Here is a 17,397-nt window from a genome sequence, read left to right on the forward strand (position 1 = left end):
TACTGAAGAGTTGTTGAGATGTTCCTGTAAAATTATCAGTTTATGAAAAGTAAATTTATTTGTAATTTCTATTTTCCCAGGCAAGTGTTTCCTAGGGCAGTAAACTTGTGTTGATGCAGACAGAGAGTAATAAATTCTTATTAATCCAGGCAGTAGGCTATGTGGAGGCAGATGATTCCAGATCCAAGTTGCAAGGAGGATGCGATTCAGGGTCAAATTTTCAGGTATCCTTGAAGCTATAGGAAAGGCCACAGAATCCCTGGTTATCTTTTCTTTCCTTGGGACTTTTTCTTTTTCCTTAAAAGTCCGACATTTATTCATTAGAGTACAAGTGGAATTTAGTCCATTCCTATCCAGATGCTAGGATTTCTACTTTGTTTAGAAAGTTCTTTTTCTTACTGCCCAGTGTATTAGTTTTGTATTGCTGCCATAACAGATTATCACACATTTGGTAGCTTAAACAATTAAAAAAAAATCTTATAGCTCTTATGGTGAGAAGTTCAATATGAGTAAAAATCATTGGGCAAAAGTCAAACTGAAAAGATAAATGCATCCCAATGTTCATTACAGCATTGTTTATAATAGCAAAGACATGGAAATAATCTAAATGGCAATCAACAGAGGAACAGATAAAGAATATGTGATACATATATACTATGGAATTTTACTCAGCCATTAAAAAGAATAAATAATGGCATTAGCAGCAACGTGGATGGACCTAGAGACTGTCATATGAGAGAAGTCAGAGGACAAACATCATATGACATCCCTTATGTGTGGAATCTAAAAAGAAATGATACAAATGAACTTAGAAAACAGAAACAAACTCATAGACTTAGAGAACAAACTTATGGTTGCCAGGGAGAAGGGATAATTAGGGCGTTTGGGATGGACATGTACACACTGCTGTATTTAAAATGGGTAACCAACAGGACCTACTGTCTAGCACAGGAAACTCTGGTCAGTGTTATGTGCCAACCTGGATGAGAGGGGAATTTGCGGGAGAATGGATACATGTATGTGTATGGCTGAGTCTCTTTGCTGTTCACAGCCTTTGCTGAAACTGTCCCAACATTGTTAATTGGCTATACTCCAATGCAAAATAAAAAGTATTTTTTAAAAAATCAAGGTATTGGGTCTGTATTCCTTCTGGAGGATAGTGGAGGAGAATCCATTTCCTTGCCTTTGCTGGCTTTTAGAAACACCACATTCCTCAACTTTTGACCTCTTCCCTCCATCTTCAAAGCCAGCATGGAAGCCTGAGTTCTTTGCATGTGGTTCTGGTCCTTTGTGGCTGGGGAAAATTCTCTGCTTTTAAGCATTTGTGGTTACATATATCAATAGTTTGGCCCCAACTGGTTAATGCAGGATCATCTCCCCATCTCAAATAGACTTAAATATATCTGCAAAGTCCCTTTTGCCATGTAAAGTAACATATTGTCAGGGTTTGAAGTTTGGGGCGTGGACATCCTTTGTTGTTTTTTAGTCACTAAGTTGTGTCTGACTCTTCGTGACCCTACAGTCTATAGCCCGCCACGCTCCTCTGTCCATGGGATATCCCAGTCAAGAATACTGGAATGGGCTGCCATTTCTTTCTCCAGGGAATTTTCACAACCTAGAGACTGAACCCACATCTCCTGCACTGGCAAGTGGATTCTTTACCACCGAGACACCAGGGAAGCCCAAAGAGAGGGTAGGGTAGGGAAAATCATTTGCTACCAGTTAGTTTTCTTCACATAACATTTTCCCTGAATCGGTTGCTTCCTGTTTTCCTTCCATATGCTCCCAGCCCTCCTTTATTGCTTAAATCTAGAGTCATGTGCACCCCACTGAAGCTGTGTCTCACATTCCCAAGTGTCTTGCGTGTACTCTGTCTTCATGATAACCACATTCTTTGTATGTCACTGTCATGGGAAGAATGCTGTGTGCGCCTCCTCTTTTGCTGTCAGAGCAGCTTGGAATCAGATACTCTATTGTGCAGACACACCTGAAGGAATGATGTGTCCTGTTCAGCCTCACTGAACTTCTTCCAGGGAGCAGGAACAGTCCCGCTTCTAAATGAATTGATGCCCTGTGTCAGGCAGATCTGTTTGTTTTTGTTGCTAACTCCTGTCCAACTTTTTTGTGACCTCATGGACCATAGCCTGCCAGGCTCCTTTGTCCATGGGATTTCCCAGCCTGGAATGCTGAAGTGGGTTGCCATTGCCTTCTCCAGGGGATTTTCCCAACCCAGAGACTGAACCTACATCTCCTGCATTGGCAGGCGGATTCTTTAGCACTGAGCCACCTGTTGGGCAGATTAGGTTAACAAAAACACTTCTAAACTACCAGGAGTTAGAGGAATATAAGCTTTGTTGCTGCTTTCAGCTGTTGTTATCAAAAAATCTTAAAATAGACTTTTCTTTAATTTCTGCCCCAGACTCACCTTGACATTCTGGAAAAAAGTGTGAACCACAAGCAAGTCTACTTCCGACAGGAGGTTCTCTGCCAGACGCTAGGAGGGAATTCCTGTCCACTGGTGACTATCACGGCCATGCCGGAGTCTAACAGTGCTGACCACCTGGAGCAGTTCCGTGAGTAAACACATACCTCCTTTGAAGATTTGGTGGTGACGGTGGTGGGGGAGGTCCTCTTAGTCTTGCAAGCCCTCTGTCCCTTTGAGGTCAGAAATTCCACAAAGAGTTGGGTACTGGTCTATCTTTGTAGAAATACACCCAACTCTTTTTGCTTTGTTTTGTTGGTCAGTTGCTAAGTTGTGTCCAACTCTTTATGACCCCTTGAACTGCAGCACGCCAGGTTTCCCTTCCTTCACTATCTCCCAGAGTTTGCTCAAACTCTTGTCCACTGAGTCTGGGATGCCATCCAATCATCTCATCCTCTGTCATCCCTTTACTCCTGTCCTCAGTTTTTCCCAGCGTCAGGGTCTCTTCCAATGAGTTGGCTTTTCACATCAGGTGGCCAAAGTATTGGAGCTTAAGTATCAGTGTTGCTCTGTTATCATAGGGAGAAAAAAATTAATTGCATATTGTCAGAGAGATGAAATGACTTGTTGAAATTGAGAGCAGTTTAAAAAAGTGACAGTCAGTTCTCCTAAAACAGAACCAGAACCGGAAAATGAATCAACATAGTCTGACCTCTAATCCAGGGACTCTTCTCACCATGCTCATTACTGTTACACTACCCTCATGGTCGGTCACAGTTTGGAAATAAAAGAAGCTAAGTCTTGGAGAGCTGGCTGAATAAGTCCCTGAATGACCTGGATGCAGTTTGGATCTGAAGAACTAAAAGTGTGGAGGAGGCTTTAGCCAAGAGTTGTAAAACCAACTCAGAGCACACAGGCACACACAGAGATGTACATGCACAGACACACACAGCACCCATTTCATGTTAGACTCCTGAGCACAAATGTGATTTTCTTTGTAACCCACCAGCTTTTAAAGTTGGCTCCTGGCATAGTTTTCAACCTCAGACAAAGGCAAGGAAAACCAAACAGAATGAGGCATGCTTGCAATATGGAAAAGTTTGGGAGATGAAAGTAAAGGCTGGGGAATAAAAATCCAGCTAATTTATCCCCTAAAGAGGAAGCCTTACCTGATGAAGTGCTAACTGCCTTCAGGTGAATCTTTGGTGGATGGGAAATGTAATTTCTCACACCCCATCAGCATCTGACAATGAATGCTTAACTGTCTGGCTGATCAACAACCGATTATCCCATCTGAATTAATAAGGCCGTAACACGCTTTAATGAATAATAAGGGATTTTCCAAAAGTTCTCTGATGTGGTTCATGCATTTAAGAGCAGTTTCTCTAACAGTTACCACCTTCTTCCCTTGCAGATGAGCAGTTCATGGAAGTTAGAGACAGTAATCTTTCCAGGGCAACCTTCAGAGAACAATTATTTATTTAACAAAGTGGGTCTGTGTATGTCTGCATTGTTCAGGCTCAGTTTCTCAATAGGAGCTGAGCGGTACCCAATGTGTAATTATACCACAAAGTTGCCTCTGCTCTTGCATCTTTATTTACACTGACAATGGTACTTTTGTTGATATTATAACCACAGAGATCATTCTCCCTTTAAGGAAAGGACTTGAAACACAATGCTTGCTTGCTCAGTCACTGCAGTTGTGTCTGACTCTTTGAGACCCCATGGACTGTAGCCCACCAGGCTCCTCTGTCCATGGAATTTTCCAGGCAAGAATACTGGAGTGGGTTGCCATTTCCTCCTCCAGGGGATCTTCTTGACCCAGGGATCAAACCCGTGTCTCTTATGTCTCCTGCATTGGCAGGCAGGTTCTTTACCAGTCGTGCCACTGACACACAGTAAAAGCTCCTAAATAATTTGACACTTCAAAATAGTTCAGTTAAAAGAGGAGAAAATATTTCTTATCACATGTTCATATGAGTCATTTCTACTTGGGATCTAATGTTGGTAATAATACGTGAATACTATTGTTGGGGGGAGGGGGTGGCTGGAAGCAGGACCTTGGTCCTTGTCTTCTTTGAAGAAATAATTCAACAGAGACCAATATTGTGAAACAGATACAATGTTTATTAAAATCAAAGTACATGTTGAGGAAATGGCAACCCACTCCAGTTTTCTGTTTTTTTTTTTTCACTTTTTATAATTATTTTTTAATTTTATTTTTTTATTGAAGGATAATTGTTTTATGGAATTTTGCTGTTTTCTGTCAAACCTCAACATGGATCAGCCATAGGTATACATATATCCCCTCCCTTTTGGAACTCCCTCCCATCTCCTGCCCATCCCACCCCTCTAGGTTGATACAGAGCCCCCTGTTTGAGTTTCCTGATCCACACAGCAAATTCATGTTGGCTATCTGTATTACATATGGTAATGTAAGTCTCCATGTTACTCTTTCCACACATCTCACCCTCTCCTCCCCTCTCCCCATGTCCATAAATCTATTCTCTATGTCTGTTTCTCCATTATTGCCCTGTAAATAAATTCTTCAGTACAATTTTTCTAGATTCCATGTATATGTGCGTTAGAATATGATATTTATTTATATTTCTCTTTCTGACTCACTTCACTCTGTATAATAAGTTCTAGGGTCATCCACCTCATCAGAACTGACTCAAATGCATTCCTTTTATGGCTGAGTAATATTCCGTTGTGTATATGTAGCACAACTTCTTTATCCATTCATCTGTCGATGTACATCTAGGCTTTAATGTTCTAGCTTTTGTGAATAGTGCTGCAATGAACAATGGGATACATGTGTCTTTTTCAATTTTGGTTTTCTCAGGATATATGCCTTGCAGTGGGATTGCTGGGTCGTATGGAGGTTTTATTCCTAGTTTTTTAAGGAATCTCCATATGGTCTTCCATAATGGCTGTATCAGTTTACATTCCCACCAACAGTGCAAGAGCATTCCCTTTTCTCCAAACCCTCTCCAGCATTTGTTTGTAGACTTTTTGAAGATGGCCATTCTGATCGGTGTGAGGTGATATCTCATTGTTGTTTTGATTTGCATTCCTCTAATAATGAGCGACGTTGAGCATCTTTTCATGTGCTTTTGCACAGCAAAGGAAACTATAAGCAAGGTGAAAAGACAACCTTCAGAATGGGAGAAAATAATAGCAAATGAAATAACTGACAAAGGATTAATTTCCAAAATACACAAGCACTTTAGTATTCTTGCCTGGGAAATCCCATGGACAGAGGAGCCTGGTGGGCTATAGTTCGTGGGGTCACAAGGAGTTAGACACAGTTGAGTGACCAAGTACACAGCATGCACGGAAGAGCACATGGGTGAATTCTCAGAGAGAATTGCTCCCGATAAGAATGGTTTAGATTGCTTATATGGGGGCAGTCTTCTGTGTTTGTCTCTGGCCAGTCATCTTGCTTGGGCCCATATTTGGCCTGACTCAGGATCCTTCCTGGTGGTGCACACATCTCTCAACCAAGATGAATTCCAGTGTGAAGGTTTCTGGGGGGTTTGGCAGGACATATGAAAAAAAATATGGTCACTTTGTCTTTCACCCAATCAGGGCTGATGCTTCTGTTGTGATTTTGTCTCAAAGTGTCCTCAGGAGACTGGATGCAGCTGCTTAGCCTGGTGCCCAACTATCTCCTGCATCACTCTCATGTATCTTTATAACTTTCTCCCTTAAACATGTGCTAAACATGTCAGCTGTTGTTAATCTCAAGATGGGCAGGCATTGAGAGGACCCAGAAATGAATGATGCTCATCTTCTTTTGGGCATCGTTGACTTAGAAGCAACGGCCACTGAGCTGAGTCCTGAGGAGAAAAGACCCATGGGGCTGTCTTACAGTTGTGTCAATTGGGTGTTTGCACAGAGCTCATGCTTAGAAGGGCCTCGAACTTTCTTTAATGCTCTTCGGTCACCAACTTGAAAATCTCAAGAAAAGAGTTTTGAAAGGGGCTTCGCATTTTCTCTAAGTTTATTTGAATTTATTTATTTGGCCGTGTTGGGTCTTAGTTGCATCTTGCTGCATCTTCGTTGCATTTCGTTGTGGTGCTTGAACTCAGTGATTGTGGGTGTGAGCTTAGTTGTCCCATGACATGTGGGACATTAGTTACCTGACCAGGGACCGAACCCACGTCCTGGCATTGGAATGCGGATCCTTAATGGCTGGGCCAGCAGCGGAGTCCCTGCATTTTCATTGTGCAATGGACCCTCATGTTGAGCAGCTGGTCCTGGGCCTACTCTAAGTTCATATAGCTGAAAAATGAAAAGGCTAGTGGACAAATGAGGTAAGTGGGGCTCAGGGAAGTAAAATATCACAGTCAATGGTGGTGCCTGATTTCTGATTTTCTTCTTCTGACTCGTGGGTGCATATGCACAATAAATGCACTAACACAGTCATAAGAGCTGGTGTTCAACATCACCATTCAGGTTCCACTCTGATCCAGAACTTCCTCTTTCCCCTCTTCTATGTCCTCACATTGTTCGAAGCTAGTTTAGTTGTTAAAGCAACTGACACTAAATTGACCACAATAAATGCATTATCCTCTTCCTGCTCACAGTGAATTTTATTTTCCTCTCCTAACCCAATGTAAACATTTTCATGGTGGACGTTTCAGGCACTGTGGCAGGAAGGAAAGAAGGAAGGAAGATTCAGAACCCTCCAGACCCTTCTGATCCCAGCACGGAGCTGAGACTGCATGACCTGGGCCTCAGTGCTGGAAACATAGTCCCTGATGGGTTGCAGAAACAACAATTTGTTTAGCAGCTTTCAATATATACATGAGCACAGGTCTTTACAATAAAAAAGCAGAATATGAACATCACCTACCCTCCAAAACACAATACCATGCCTGTAAATCAGAAATAAAACAACTTCCTTTGAACTGCAGTATGTCGCATTGTTTTAGGACAAGAAAATAGCTAATGATCCAGTAGCTCTGGACTCTTCCTGCCTCCAGGCTTTAATTGTCTTACCTGCTTCCTACCTCCCTGGGTCACCAACTTCAGTCTGCAGTTGTATTTAAATGTGATGTGACTGGTTTCAGATTCAGTGACTGCCTCTCATCCCTCATAATGAGGTTTAGTGCACTAAAAGACTCTCTTTCCACTGAGCAGGGTTATCACTTCAGTCTTATTTTAGAAGTTCAAGAAATGAGAGCATGTGGGCCCAGGGAGAAACCCCCCACCCCCAACTGGAGACTGATTCCCTGATAGTCTGACCTAAAGTCCTAGACCAGGAGCTTATTGAGAACAATTTATTGGTTACTTTTAATTCTTTCTTGACTCTGGGCTCCAGAGAGTCTTTCCTGGAAGGATTCATTTGCTTTGATTTATTTTTCAAAAGCATTTTTTAAAAAAGATATTTTTCCTGGAAACATTTAGCCTTACTTTCCTGATAAATACTGTTTTGGTTCAGTAGTAGCCAGATTTAGGAGATGCAAATTTGATCCCTGGGTCAGAAAGATCCCTTGGAGAAGGAAATGGCGACCCACTCCAATATTCTTGTCTGAGAAATCCCATGGACAGAGGAGCATGTCGGGCTACAGTCCACAGGGTCACAAAGAGTCAGACATGACTTAGTGACTGAACAACAAGTAGCCAGATTTGCCTGGTATATGTTTTATTTCTCTCTCAAGAATTTAGGGTGAGTGACTTCTCACAATGGTCCCAAGAGAGAAGGCTCATTTTAAACCTGGAGATCTAAGCCTCAGAGCCAAAACACTGACAGGTCCCCAAGAGCCGAGTCACTGTCCACCCTTTCAGTGGGACAGTGAGCAGGGAAGTTCTCCGAGAAATTCTCGTTGAGGCCTTGTGGAAGAGACTGACTTGAAAAGAAATGGAGAATAAAAGGGAGCTGTTACAAAAAGGATAAATGACTCATTCTAGCATCAGAGACTCTCAGTGGATGAGGCATAGAGGAGTTAGGCAGTCTGGGCTCTTCTTAACTGGTAGGATTCCAGAGGTCAAAGGAACCCTGGATGCTTGGGGTATGTAGAGTAGAGAGTGAGTGAAGAGTGAACAGAGTCTAAGAGGGTGGGATAAAGGCTCTGGCAGGTTGAAATAGAAGGCATTGGATGAGCTGGTCTGGAGGTAGGTTTGGTAGGCAAGATCTATCCCAGACATGGATTCGGGTGCTTTCTGAGACTACTGTCCATTGGTTAGTGATCTTCTGGCATAATTACGCTTAGCCTAGTTAAATCCTTCCACATGTTGTGTGTTAGCAGATATTCCAAGAGTTGAGAAGTCATATTTTCTTTAGTTTGTGTATGGAAAGTCCCCTACATATGAACAAGTTCCATTCTAAGAGCGTGTTCATAAGTCCAACAAAGTTAGCATAAGTACCCAACTAGCACAGTCAGCTGTATAGTGCTGTGAAAGTCAAGGCACTGGTCACTCAGTTGCTCTTTGTGACCGCCGTGGACTATAGCCACCAGGCTCTTCTGTCGTGGGATTCCCCAGACAATCCTGGAGTGGGTTGCCATTTCCTACTTCAGGAGATCTTCCTGACCCAAGGATCGAATCCAGATCTCTTGCATCTCCTGCATTGGCAGGCAGATTCTTTACCATCTGAACCACCAGGAAAGTCCAAAAATACTGGACTGAGTATCCATTCTCTTCTCCAGGGATCTTCTCAAACTTAGGTCTCCTGCATTGCAAGCAGATTCTATACCATTGAGCCACCAGGTAAGCACTGATACTGCTCTGTAACACATTAAAAATACTGTACACATAATACATAATATACAAACATTAAAAAATTAACATTTTTAATCTTACAGTACAGAACCTTGAAAAGTACAGGAGTACCAGCTACATAAGCATTAGTTTTTTGCTTCCAGACATCCTGGGCTTGAAATAAAGATACTGTACTACTGTCCTCTAGGAACTTCCCAGGTGGCACTAGTGGTAAAGAACCTGCCTGCCAATGAGAAGATGTAAGAGACACGTTGCAGACTTAGCTTGCCAGATCCCCTGGAGGAGAGCATGACAACCCCCTCCAGTATTCTTGCCTGGAGAATCACGTGGGCAGAGGAGCCTGGCACGCTAAGGTCCGTAGGGTCGCAAGGAGTCAGACACGCTGAAGGGACTTGGCACAGCACTGCACTACTGTTCTCTATGCAGTGTCACAAACTACACAAAAACACAAGCACTTGTGGAGGATGCATGCGGATGACAACGGACGCCAGACACCTGGACTCACTCACGTGGTTGGACATGCGCACCCACGTGCGCATCTTTTCAAAGTTTGCAACTTGAGTTCATATGTAGGGGACTTGACTGTGCTCTTCAGGAGCGACGTGTGTTTGTGTGTGCGCATATGTGTGCTTTTTGGATTGGAATGGAGAGAAGATACTGCATTGAAGAAAACTAGAGAACAATTCAGAAGGTTAAGAAAAAGTCTTGCGGGAGGGGAGTATTGTTTCCTCAAACCCCATTGGAAGTGGATGAAAAACGAGGAAGGGCGGTTGGTCTGCCTTTTCGAGGGCTCAGCCACTCCCATGCCTGTGCCGACTTCCTACTCTTGCAGAAGGGCTGTCATTATCTTCCTTTTGCAGATGGCCAGGTTAAGCCTCACTAAGGATATACAACCAGCCTGAAGCCCCATGTTAAGAGGCTTCTCAGAGAGGAGACCCCAGGTCTCTACCCCACAGTTCCAGAATATCCCCCTCTTTAGGGTCTACGCCCTCACGGAGAAATTTCCTAGAAATGCACACAATCCAAACACACTGCTTCTTGAAGACCATCATTGTTATGTTAACTTTTCTATTTTCTCCACATTTCCCCCATCCCCTCACATTATTATTGTCTTTTTTAAAGATTTTTATGATGTGGACCATTTTTAAAAGTCTTTACTGAATCTGTTACGACGTTGCTTCTGATTTATGTTTTGCTTTTTTGGCTGTGAGGCGTGTGGGGTCTTGGTTCCCTCATCAGGGTCTGAACCTGCTCCCCGTCTGCAGTGCTATCTCCGAGTCTTAACCACTGGACCGCCAGGGAAGTCCCTCACATTTTCAGTGACCATTGCAGTCCAGGGCAAGTTGAGTTCCTTTTTAGTTTGGGGGTCACATCTCTGTGATGGAAGCTTCATGTTTTTCTCAGGAACTTTCTTGCTGATTCTCTTCCCCTTTGGACATCTCTCCATCCACGCCCCCGAGCCGCGTTGTCCTGACGATCTTCAAGAAGAACCTGAGGGGGGGAACAAGTCTGTGAGAATTTTCCAAGGGGGAATGACATTCTCTTGTTAGAAGCTGTCATTCTCCAAGCGAATAGCGGCTGCCTGACTCACGGGCTGGTGAGGAGACGAGAAACAACAGAGTTGAATGGAAGGGGGCAGATCTGCTATTTCTGCTCTTGGAGACACCTCTACCTGGCATTTATTATAACCTGAAAGAGCAGAGTTTACCCTTCTGTGTCTGGAGGTGAGGTGATCTCACAAGTCTGCCATAGCCTCTGACGACTCACACACTGTTCTTTCCAGGGGGCCTGAGGTGGAGAGAACAAGAGACTGTGTTTGAGGCTGTTAAAGAATACCTTTCTCTTGTTCTTTCTCTTAAAAATATCCGTACAAGAGCAATGTTCTATTCAGCCTGCCATTATGCTAAAAGCTTTTTCTTGGAAGACAATAGCTGTTCTCAGGAAAAAAAAGATTTACACGGGGTCCCCAGGGTATAATGAGCTACCACACAGCGCCTGCCTCGGGCTGGGAGTTGTCACTTGTAAGTGGTTTTAAATTAGAATGGAGTGGAAAAACACACAGTTATAGAATTCCCCTTTCGGCTTCTTTGCAAATCATTCTCCATCCTCTCTGGCCTCTGTCTCTTCCTGAGACACCTGATCAGGTTTGAAGAACAGAACTTTCCAGCGAGGAGAGTGTGAGGTGACAGCGGTCCAAGGAAAACAGAAACCTGAAGTGGAAACCTCTCCCTCTTGGAAACTTCTGTTTCGGTTTTGTCCCCCACTCCTCCTGGAGGCACGTGGGGCTGAGTATTACTAAGGGATCACTGAATTTTAGAGCTTCAGCATCCATAGACTGTGGAGTCCAGATACCTCCATTGCTAGTGAGGGATTGAAGGTCAGAAGCACGAACTGACCTGTGTTGGTCTCCCAGCTGGTTGATGGCAGATGGGGTTTGAAACTTTGGACCTCTTTTCTCCTGATTAAATCAAGTGCTTTTCTCTCTCTCCTGTTTTTTTAGTAATGCATTGCTGTTGACAAATATTAGAACTAAAAAAATGAACTAAAAGAGTATGAAAAACTTCTCTGTATGGAAGTTTTTAATAAAAAAAAGTTAGAAATACTGAATTGTAACCTTTTCCTGTCTTATGGTTTCCATCTTTTCAAGCAACCAGGGCTAGGAACCATGGTAGATATTAGGAAGATAGAGATGAATAGGACATGATTCTAGTCTTTGAGACACTCTTGATAAGCATTGTGTTTGTGTGTATGTGTGTGACTTATGTAAACAAGTCATTATGATACAGAAATTATATGAAAACAAAGTTCAGTGGAAGCACTGAAAAGAGAGCCTTTTTCTTCTTGGTGAAATCAAAGGGGGAATGGTACCCAGGAGGGACAGCTTTGTAAATCCCATGCGCATGAAGATCCTTTGTTGACACACCTTTTCTTTTAAAGAAATCTCAGTGGACAATCTCAAACTATTTAAAGAACTGTTTAAATCTTTCTTGAGAAGACATGAAAAGGGGAATATATAAAACACATGGAAACCACCGTAAATTCATCTTTTTTACTGTTACCAATCTACACATATAAATAGAGGTTCACGATAATCCCACTGTTTTTCAATACAAACCTTTAAAACTATGACATTTAGATCAGTTAAGTATCTCCTTTCTACTTCCCATTTTGGCCCAGTCACTCTAAGAAAAGGAAGATGAAGAATTCTTTCTCCTTCCAAGGCTGGTTGGAGGCAGTGGGAAAAACTACAAAATCTTACAGTTGAATAGTTTTGCTTATTATACCCAATCACGTAGTTTACTCTTCAGAGTTTTTACATAATATATCGTTTAGTCCTTATAGTTCCTTTGTTCTATAATGATAAAACTGAGATTCAGTATCAATGCCATTGATCTGTGTCTTGAACTCAGACTACTGCATGCAGTGACATGGATGTGTGTCTTTCCAAGCAGGAGAATAGCTTTTGTAGAGACATGGAGGTCTGGAAATAATCTCTGTGAACATCTCAGGGTGCCAGAACTACAGGATGGTGGATTGAGTATGGGATCAGAAAATAAGGTGGGAAAGGTAAATTGGGCTGAGTTTAAAAATATACCTTATTTTTCATATTAGTCTCTCCTGAAGGCAATGATGAACTAATAGAACGCTGTTGAAAGCAGAGAAATGACAAGATCAGATTTATTTTGGAGGAAGATCTTGTGGCAGTAATGTAGAGGATGGAGGAGGAAATAGCAACCTACTTCAGTATTCTTGCCTGGAAAATTCCATGGACAGAGGACCTTGGAGGGCTGCAGTGTCTGGGTCGCAAAGACCCAGACCCAACTGAGCACACACGATATAGGGGAAGTCTGGAGTGTGAACGTGGTGACATGATGCCCAGCACAGAGAAGTTCATAAGCATTTAGACCCTAGATTCAGACTCCCTGGGGTCCTAGTCTTGACTCTGCCATTTATTAGTTTCATGAGCTTGGAAAACATGTTTCAACACTCCATGCCGAGGTTTCTCCACTTACAAATTGCAGATGACAACAGTACTTTCTTCACGGGGCAATCTGAAGCTTTTAAAAGGACTTAGAGCATGGTACACAGTATTCAAGAAAAAATAACAACTGTTAGTCGTCTACCTGGTTGATGAGATTCCCAGGGAAGATAAGTCTATGGAAATGGGAGGGGAGGGTCTGAATTTAGGGGATATGTCTAAGTTAGGAGTGAGAGGTCTTGGTAATTAACAGAGAGTAGGGAAAAAGAAGAAGGAGTTGAACTATTTTTCCTTTGGGTGATGGGTGCACAGTTTAATACCAATAGAAGAATACTTGAGTGAGTAAGACTGTTGTGAATGGATATTGAGTTCAGTTTTGGAAATATTCATTTCCAGAGGCCTGCAAATTATATAACTCAGGTTAAACATGATTATAAAGCCAACATGCAATAAAATGTAATCTATTTCAGAGGGAAATAAAACAAAGTTTGCATTACCTGAATAATTTTCTCAATTAGTAAGGATACTATAAGTTGACTCTATGTGGTTACTGAAGCAGAAGCACGTAATATATTTCATCAGAATCCATGCCGAAACTGTTCTATCCTGTAAATATGTTCATAGGATTTAACAATTTATATCTTTTCAAGGTAATTGACTGTTTACAAAATGTTTATATTTGATTAACTGTTCCTCACAATAGCTCTGTGTGGTAAAGAAAAAAAAATTACATTTGTGGTTTCCACTTTTAGCTGATAAAATTGAGGCCCTAAAAAGTCATGTGGTTAGTAAGAGATGGAGCTCAAATTTATCCCCAAATGCTCTGATTCCTAAGCTCTATAACCCTAATTCCATATTCTATGACCTTTTAGCTCTTCAGTCACGAGAGAAAATCCTTTATCATTGAGGTGCAATTCCCTGCATGTAAAAATACTTGTTTATACAACAGGTAATACATTCTAGGCTTCTCCAATGTGCCTAGTACCTGTATAGTCCCATTAACATTAATAACCGTTGTAATTAAAAAAAAAAATCTGTACCACAAGTCCTTTAAAATTTATTTTTTTGGTCTTTTTCTGTAAACTTCTTTTAAAACTTGTTTTTAACTGAAGGATCATTGCTTTACAATATTGTGTTGGTTTCTGCCGTATGTAGGCATCAGCCATAGATATACCGATATCCCTTCCTCCTGAATCTCCCTCCCATCTCCCACCCCATCTCAGCCCCCCTCGGTTGTCACGGAGACCTGGTCTGACTTCCCTGATTCATGCAGCGAATTCCCACTGGCTGTCTGTTAGACACATGGTAGTGTATATGTTTCCATGCTGCTCTCTCCTTTCAGAAATAAGGAACGCTTCAGGAATTTGTGCACAGGGGCCATGCTAATCTTCTCTGTACTATTTCAATTTTAGAGTATGTGCTGCTGAAGTGAGCACTACAATTTATTTTTATTTTCTGCCATTGATACCATGAAATTCCATGTTAGGAGAGAATAGCCCTTGTAATTTTAGTAAAATCTAAATCTTTCTGCCTCCGCAAAACCCTTGTCACCTGGGTCTTACCCCTTAAACACTCCATACCCTTCAACCACACTCATCTTCTTTCTATTCCTTGAACACAGCGACTAAATTATCTTCCCCAGGCCTCTGGATTTGCTGTTCCCTCTGAGTGGAAAACTTTACCTTTGTAGCTTGGCAAGACTGATTTCTTCTTGTCCTATATTATCCTTGCTCAGGTTGAGGAAACCTTCCCGGGTCACCATATGTAATGTTCTCTTGCTCAGAACCTCATTATTACATGACCTTGTCCTATCTTTCTCACAGCCCGTACGACAGCTCCATATGGACACAGATTACATGCTGTATGTTTTCACTGTTGTATCTCTAGGGTCTAACAGTTCCTGCAGAAAGCTGGTGCACACTCAATATTTGTTGAACAAATACAAGAAATATTTGCATCTATTTTTCCTTCCACCCACAATGCAGGGACACCTCTTGAAAAGTTAGCAATTTCCTTAGGTATTTCATGGGTTACACTCAGGTAGCCTCACCTGTACCCATAACGTAGCTGTTGGATACAGTCACCCTCATGGGCCACTCAGTTCTTCCCTGATGCCTGAGCTTGTTTTGTTCGTTGTCAGCTGTCCTCGAAGCTACTGAAAGGATTCTTGCTACAGCCATTGCTGGGTTTTCAGAGAGCTGCTTAATTCCGTGTAAAGTTGGGTGGATTAGCACTCTCTAAAACTCCCCAAAATAATGTTGCTTGGCACCAAAGCTCCTTAATTTCCTCTGAAAGAAGCTCCTTCTTCATACACTGGACAAGGACAAGCTGGCAACCCATGTCTCCATTATTCAGATGTTTTTCTTTCTCAGAGTCCCTCACCTAAGACTTGAAAACTCAAACTCTAAAAAAAAAAGAAAACTCAAACTCTTCACTTGTCTTCCAGTCTCAAATCCTAAGGCTTCCTGCCTACCAGCACATGCTCTCAAGGGTGGGTCATGACCAACCTTCCAGTTCCCCAAGTAATCAAACTCAGTTTACCAGGCTGCACTAACCAGACACTCTGATTCATATATTTCATGGACGTCTCATAACATGACTGGCTTCCCAGGTGGTGCTAGTGGGTAAAGAATCCACTGCCAATGTAGGAGATGCAAGAAACCTGGGTTCAATCCCCAGACCGGGAAGATCCCCTGGAATAGGAAATGGCAACCCACTTCAGTATTCTTGCCTGGAAAACTCCATGTACAGAAGAGCCTGATGGGTTACAGTCCATGGGGTTGCAAGGAGTTGGATGACTGAGCACACATGTACAGCGTGACTATGAGTTTGTTATTGAAATCCCTTATTTTAATATAAAAGGACAATGTAGTTTATTATTTATGGATATTTACATATAGAGAAAAGTATAAAACCATGCTGAAAAAAGATAATACCAGATTCAAAATAGTGATTCCATCTGAAGATGGTGGAGCAGAAAGAGGAAAAAAATGAATATTTATCAGGGAGTTTGAATTTCTTAAAGGAAAAGAATTTTAAGGGAGATATGACAGAAAGTGTGAGCTTTTAAATCTGGATGGGCAGGCACATGAGTGTCTGTCCTATTGTTTTTTTGTATCTCCAACTATATTTGTATTTCATATTTAAAATTTAAAAATTAAATTAAAATTTAAAATGTCAACATATCATCCTTAATCAAAAATTGATAAATGTATAAAATATGAAATTAGCCACATATTTCTCATCCTATAATTACCTAAGCAATTGCTTTTAACAGGTTCATGTTTTTCTTCAGTACACACAAACACACATACACATACATATACACTCATACATAAACACATGAACTCATGCATACTGATTCCTGAAATTTAGACTTAATGAACTTAAATTAGCCTTCCTGACAATTCTGTCCTGTGGAAGTCCAAATCTATTCCCCATGAATTCCAAGATTGACAACCTCACTAAATTCTGTATTACCAATTATACTCCCACAAAAATGTAGGAGATTATTTTCCTCCAGGGCCCAACCAAAAATGGATTTACCAGTCTTCTACATTTTCCTGTTAGTTAAAAAAAATTAATCCTCCTCTCTTAAAATACTATTTCAGTGTTATTTCCATTTGACTGTCTTTGTGCATTACTCAAGTGATCCATATTTTTAAATGTTATTTATGTATCTTCCTTTTAAGTTACTCAATTTTGAGTCATTTGTCTATTATTTTATTAGATGCTTTGTCTTTTCCTAAATGATGTAATAGGAGCTCATTGTATATTAGAAATATTCTTTGTTAAACATTGATTTATTCAGCAAATATTTATTAAGTATTGATCATTGTTTTAAGATAGGGCATCAAGTGGTTGATGTTTTCTCCTAGTCTGTCACTTCTTTTTAAATTTGTTAACATCTTTGCTTAGTTTTCATAGAATCTAGTATAATAATCTTTTCCTTTATACTTATGAAACTAATGTGTTAGGGAAAAAATATGATTTTTAAAGATGATGGAAATAAGGCCCAGTGAGTTAAAAGCGACTTGTGCATGGTTGCATAGCTATTAAGTATGAAGCCAGAAATTGGAAACTGGGTCTTTTATAATAACAAAAATTGCTTTATTTTAAATGCAACACTTATAAAAGAATTCATGTAACATAAAGGTCTAGGTTAAGAACAATAAAATGGACACCCAGGGATATACTACCCATTTTAAGAAATAGAGCATTCCTCCATATTTTAACCCCTGTAATCCTTGTTCCTATGTGTGTGCTC

The 17,397-nt window shown here is 41.2% G+C and overlaps 1 protein-coding gene and 1 pseudogene across 1 annotated transcript in view; one reads left to right on the forward strand and one right to left on the reverse strand.

Moving 5' to 3' along the window:
* AGBL1 (AGBL carboxypeptidase 1) overlaps positions 1-17,397 on the forward strand; it is a 595,368-nt gene that overhangs the window by 141,705 nt on the left and 436,266 nt on the right. Inside the window, exon 16 of the mRNA XM_070477529.1 lies at positions 2,420-2,573. Within this exon, the coding sequence (XP_070333630.1) occupies positions 2,420-2,573 (154 nt within the window). The remainder of the gene's footprint in view (positions 1-2,419; positions 2,574-17,397) is intronic.
* On the reverse strand, positions 14,471-14,566 carry LOC139038788 (U6 spliceosomal RNA; annotated as a pseudogene).

The sequence above is a fragment of the Odocoileus virginianus genome, chromosome 16, assembly GCF_023699985.2.
Source record: "Odocoileus virginianus isolate 20LAN1187 ecotype Illinois chromosome 16, Ovbor_1.2, whole genome shotgun sequence".
Taxonomy (NCBI): domain Eukaryota; kingdom Metazoa; phylum Chordata; class Mammalia; order Artiodactyla; family Cervidae; genus Odocoileus; species Odocoileus virginianus.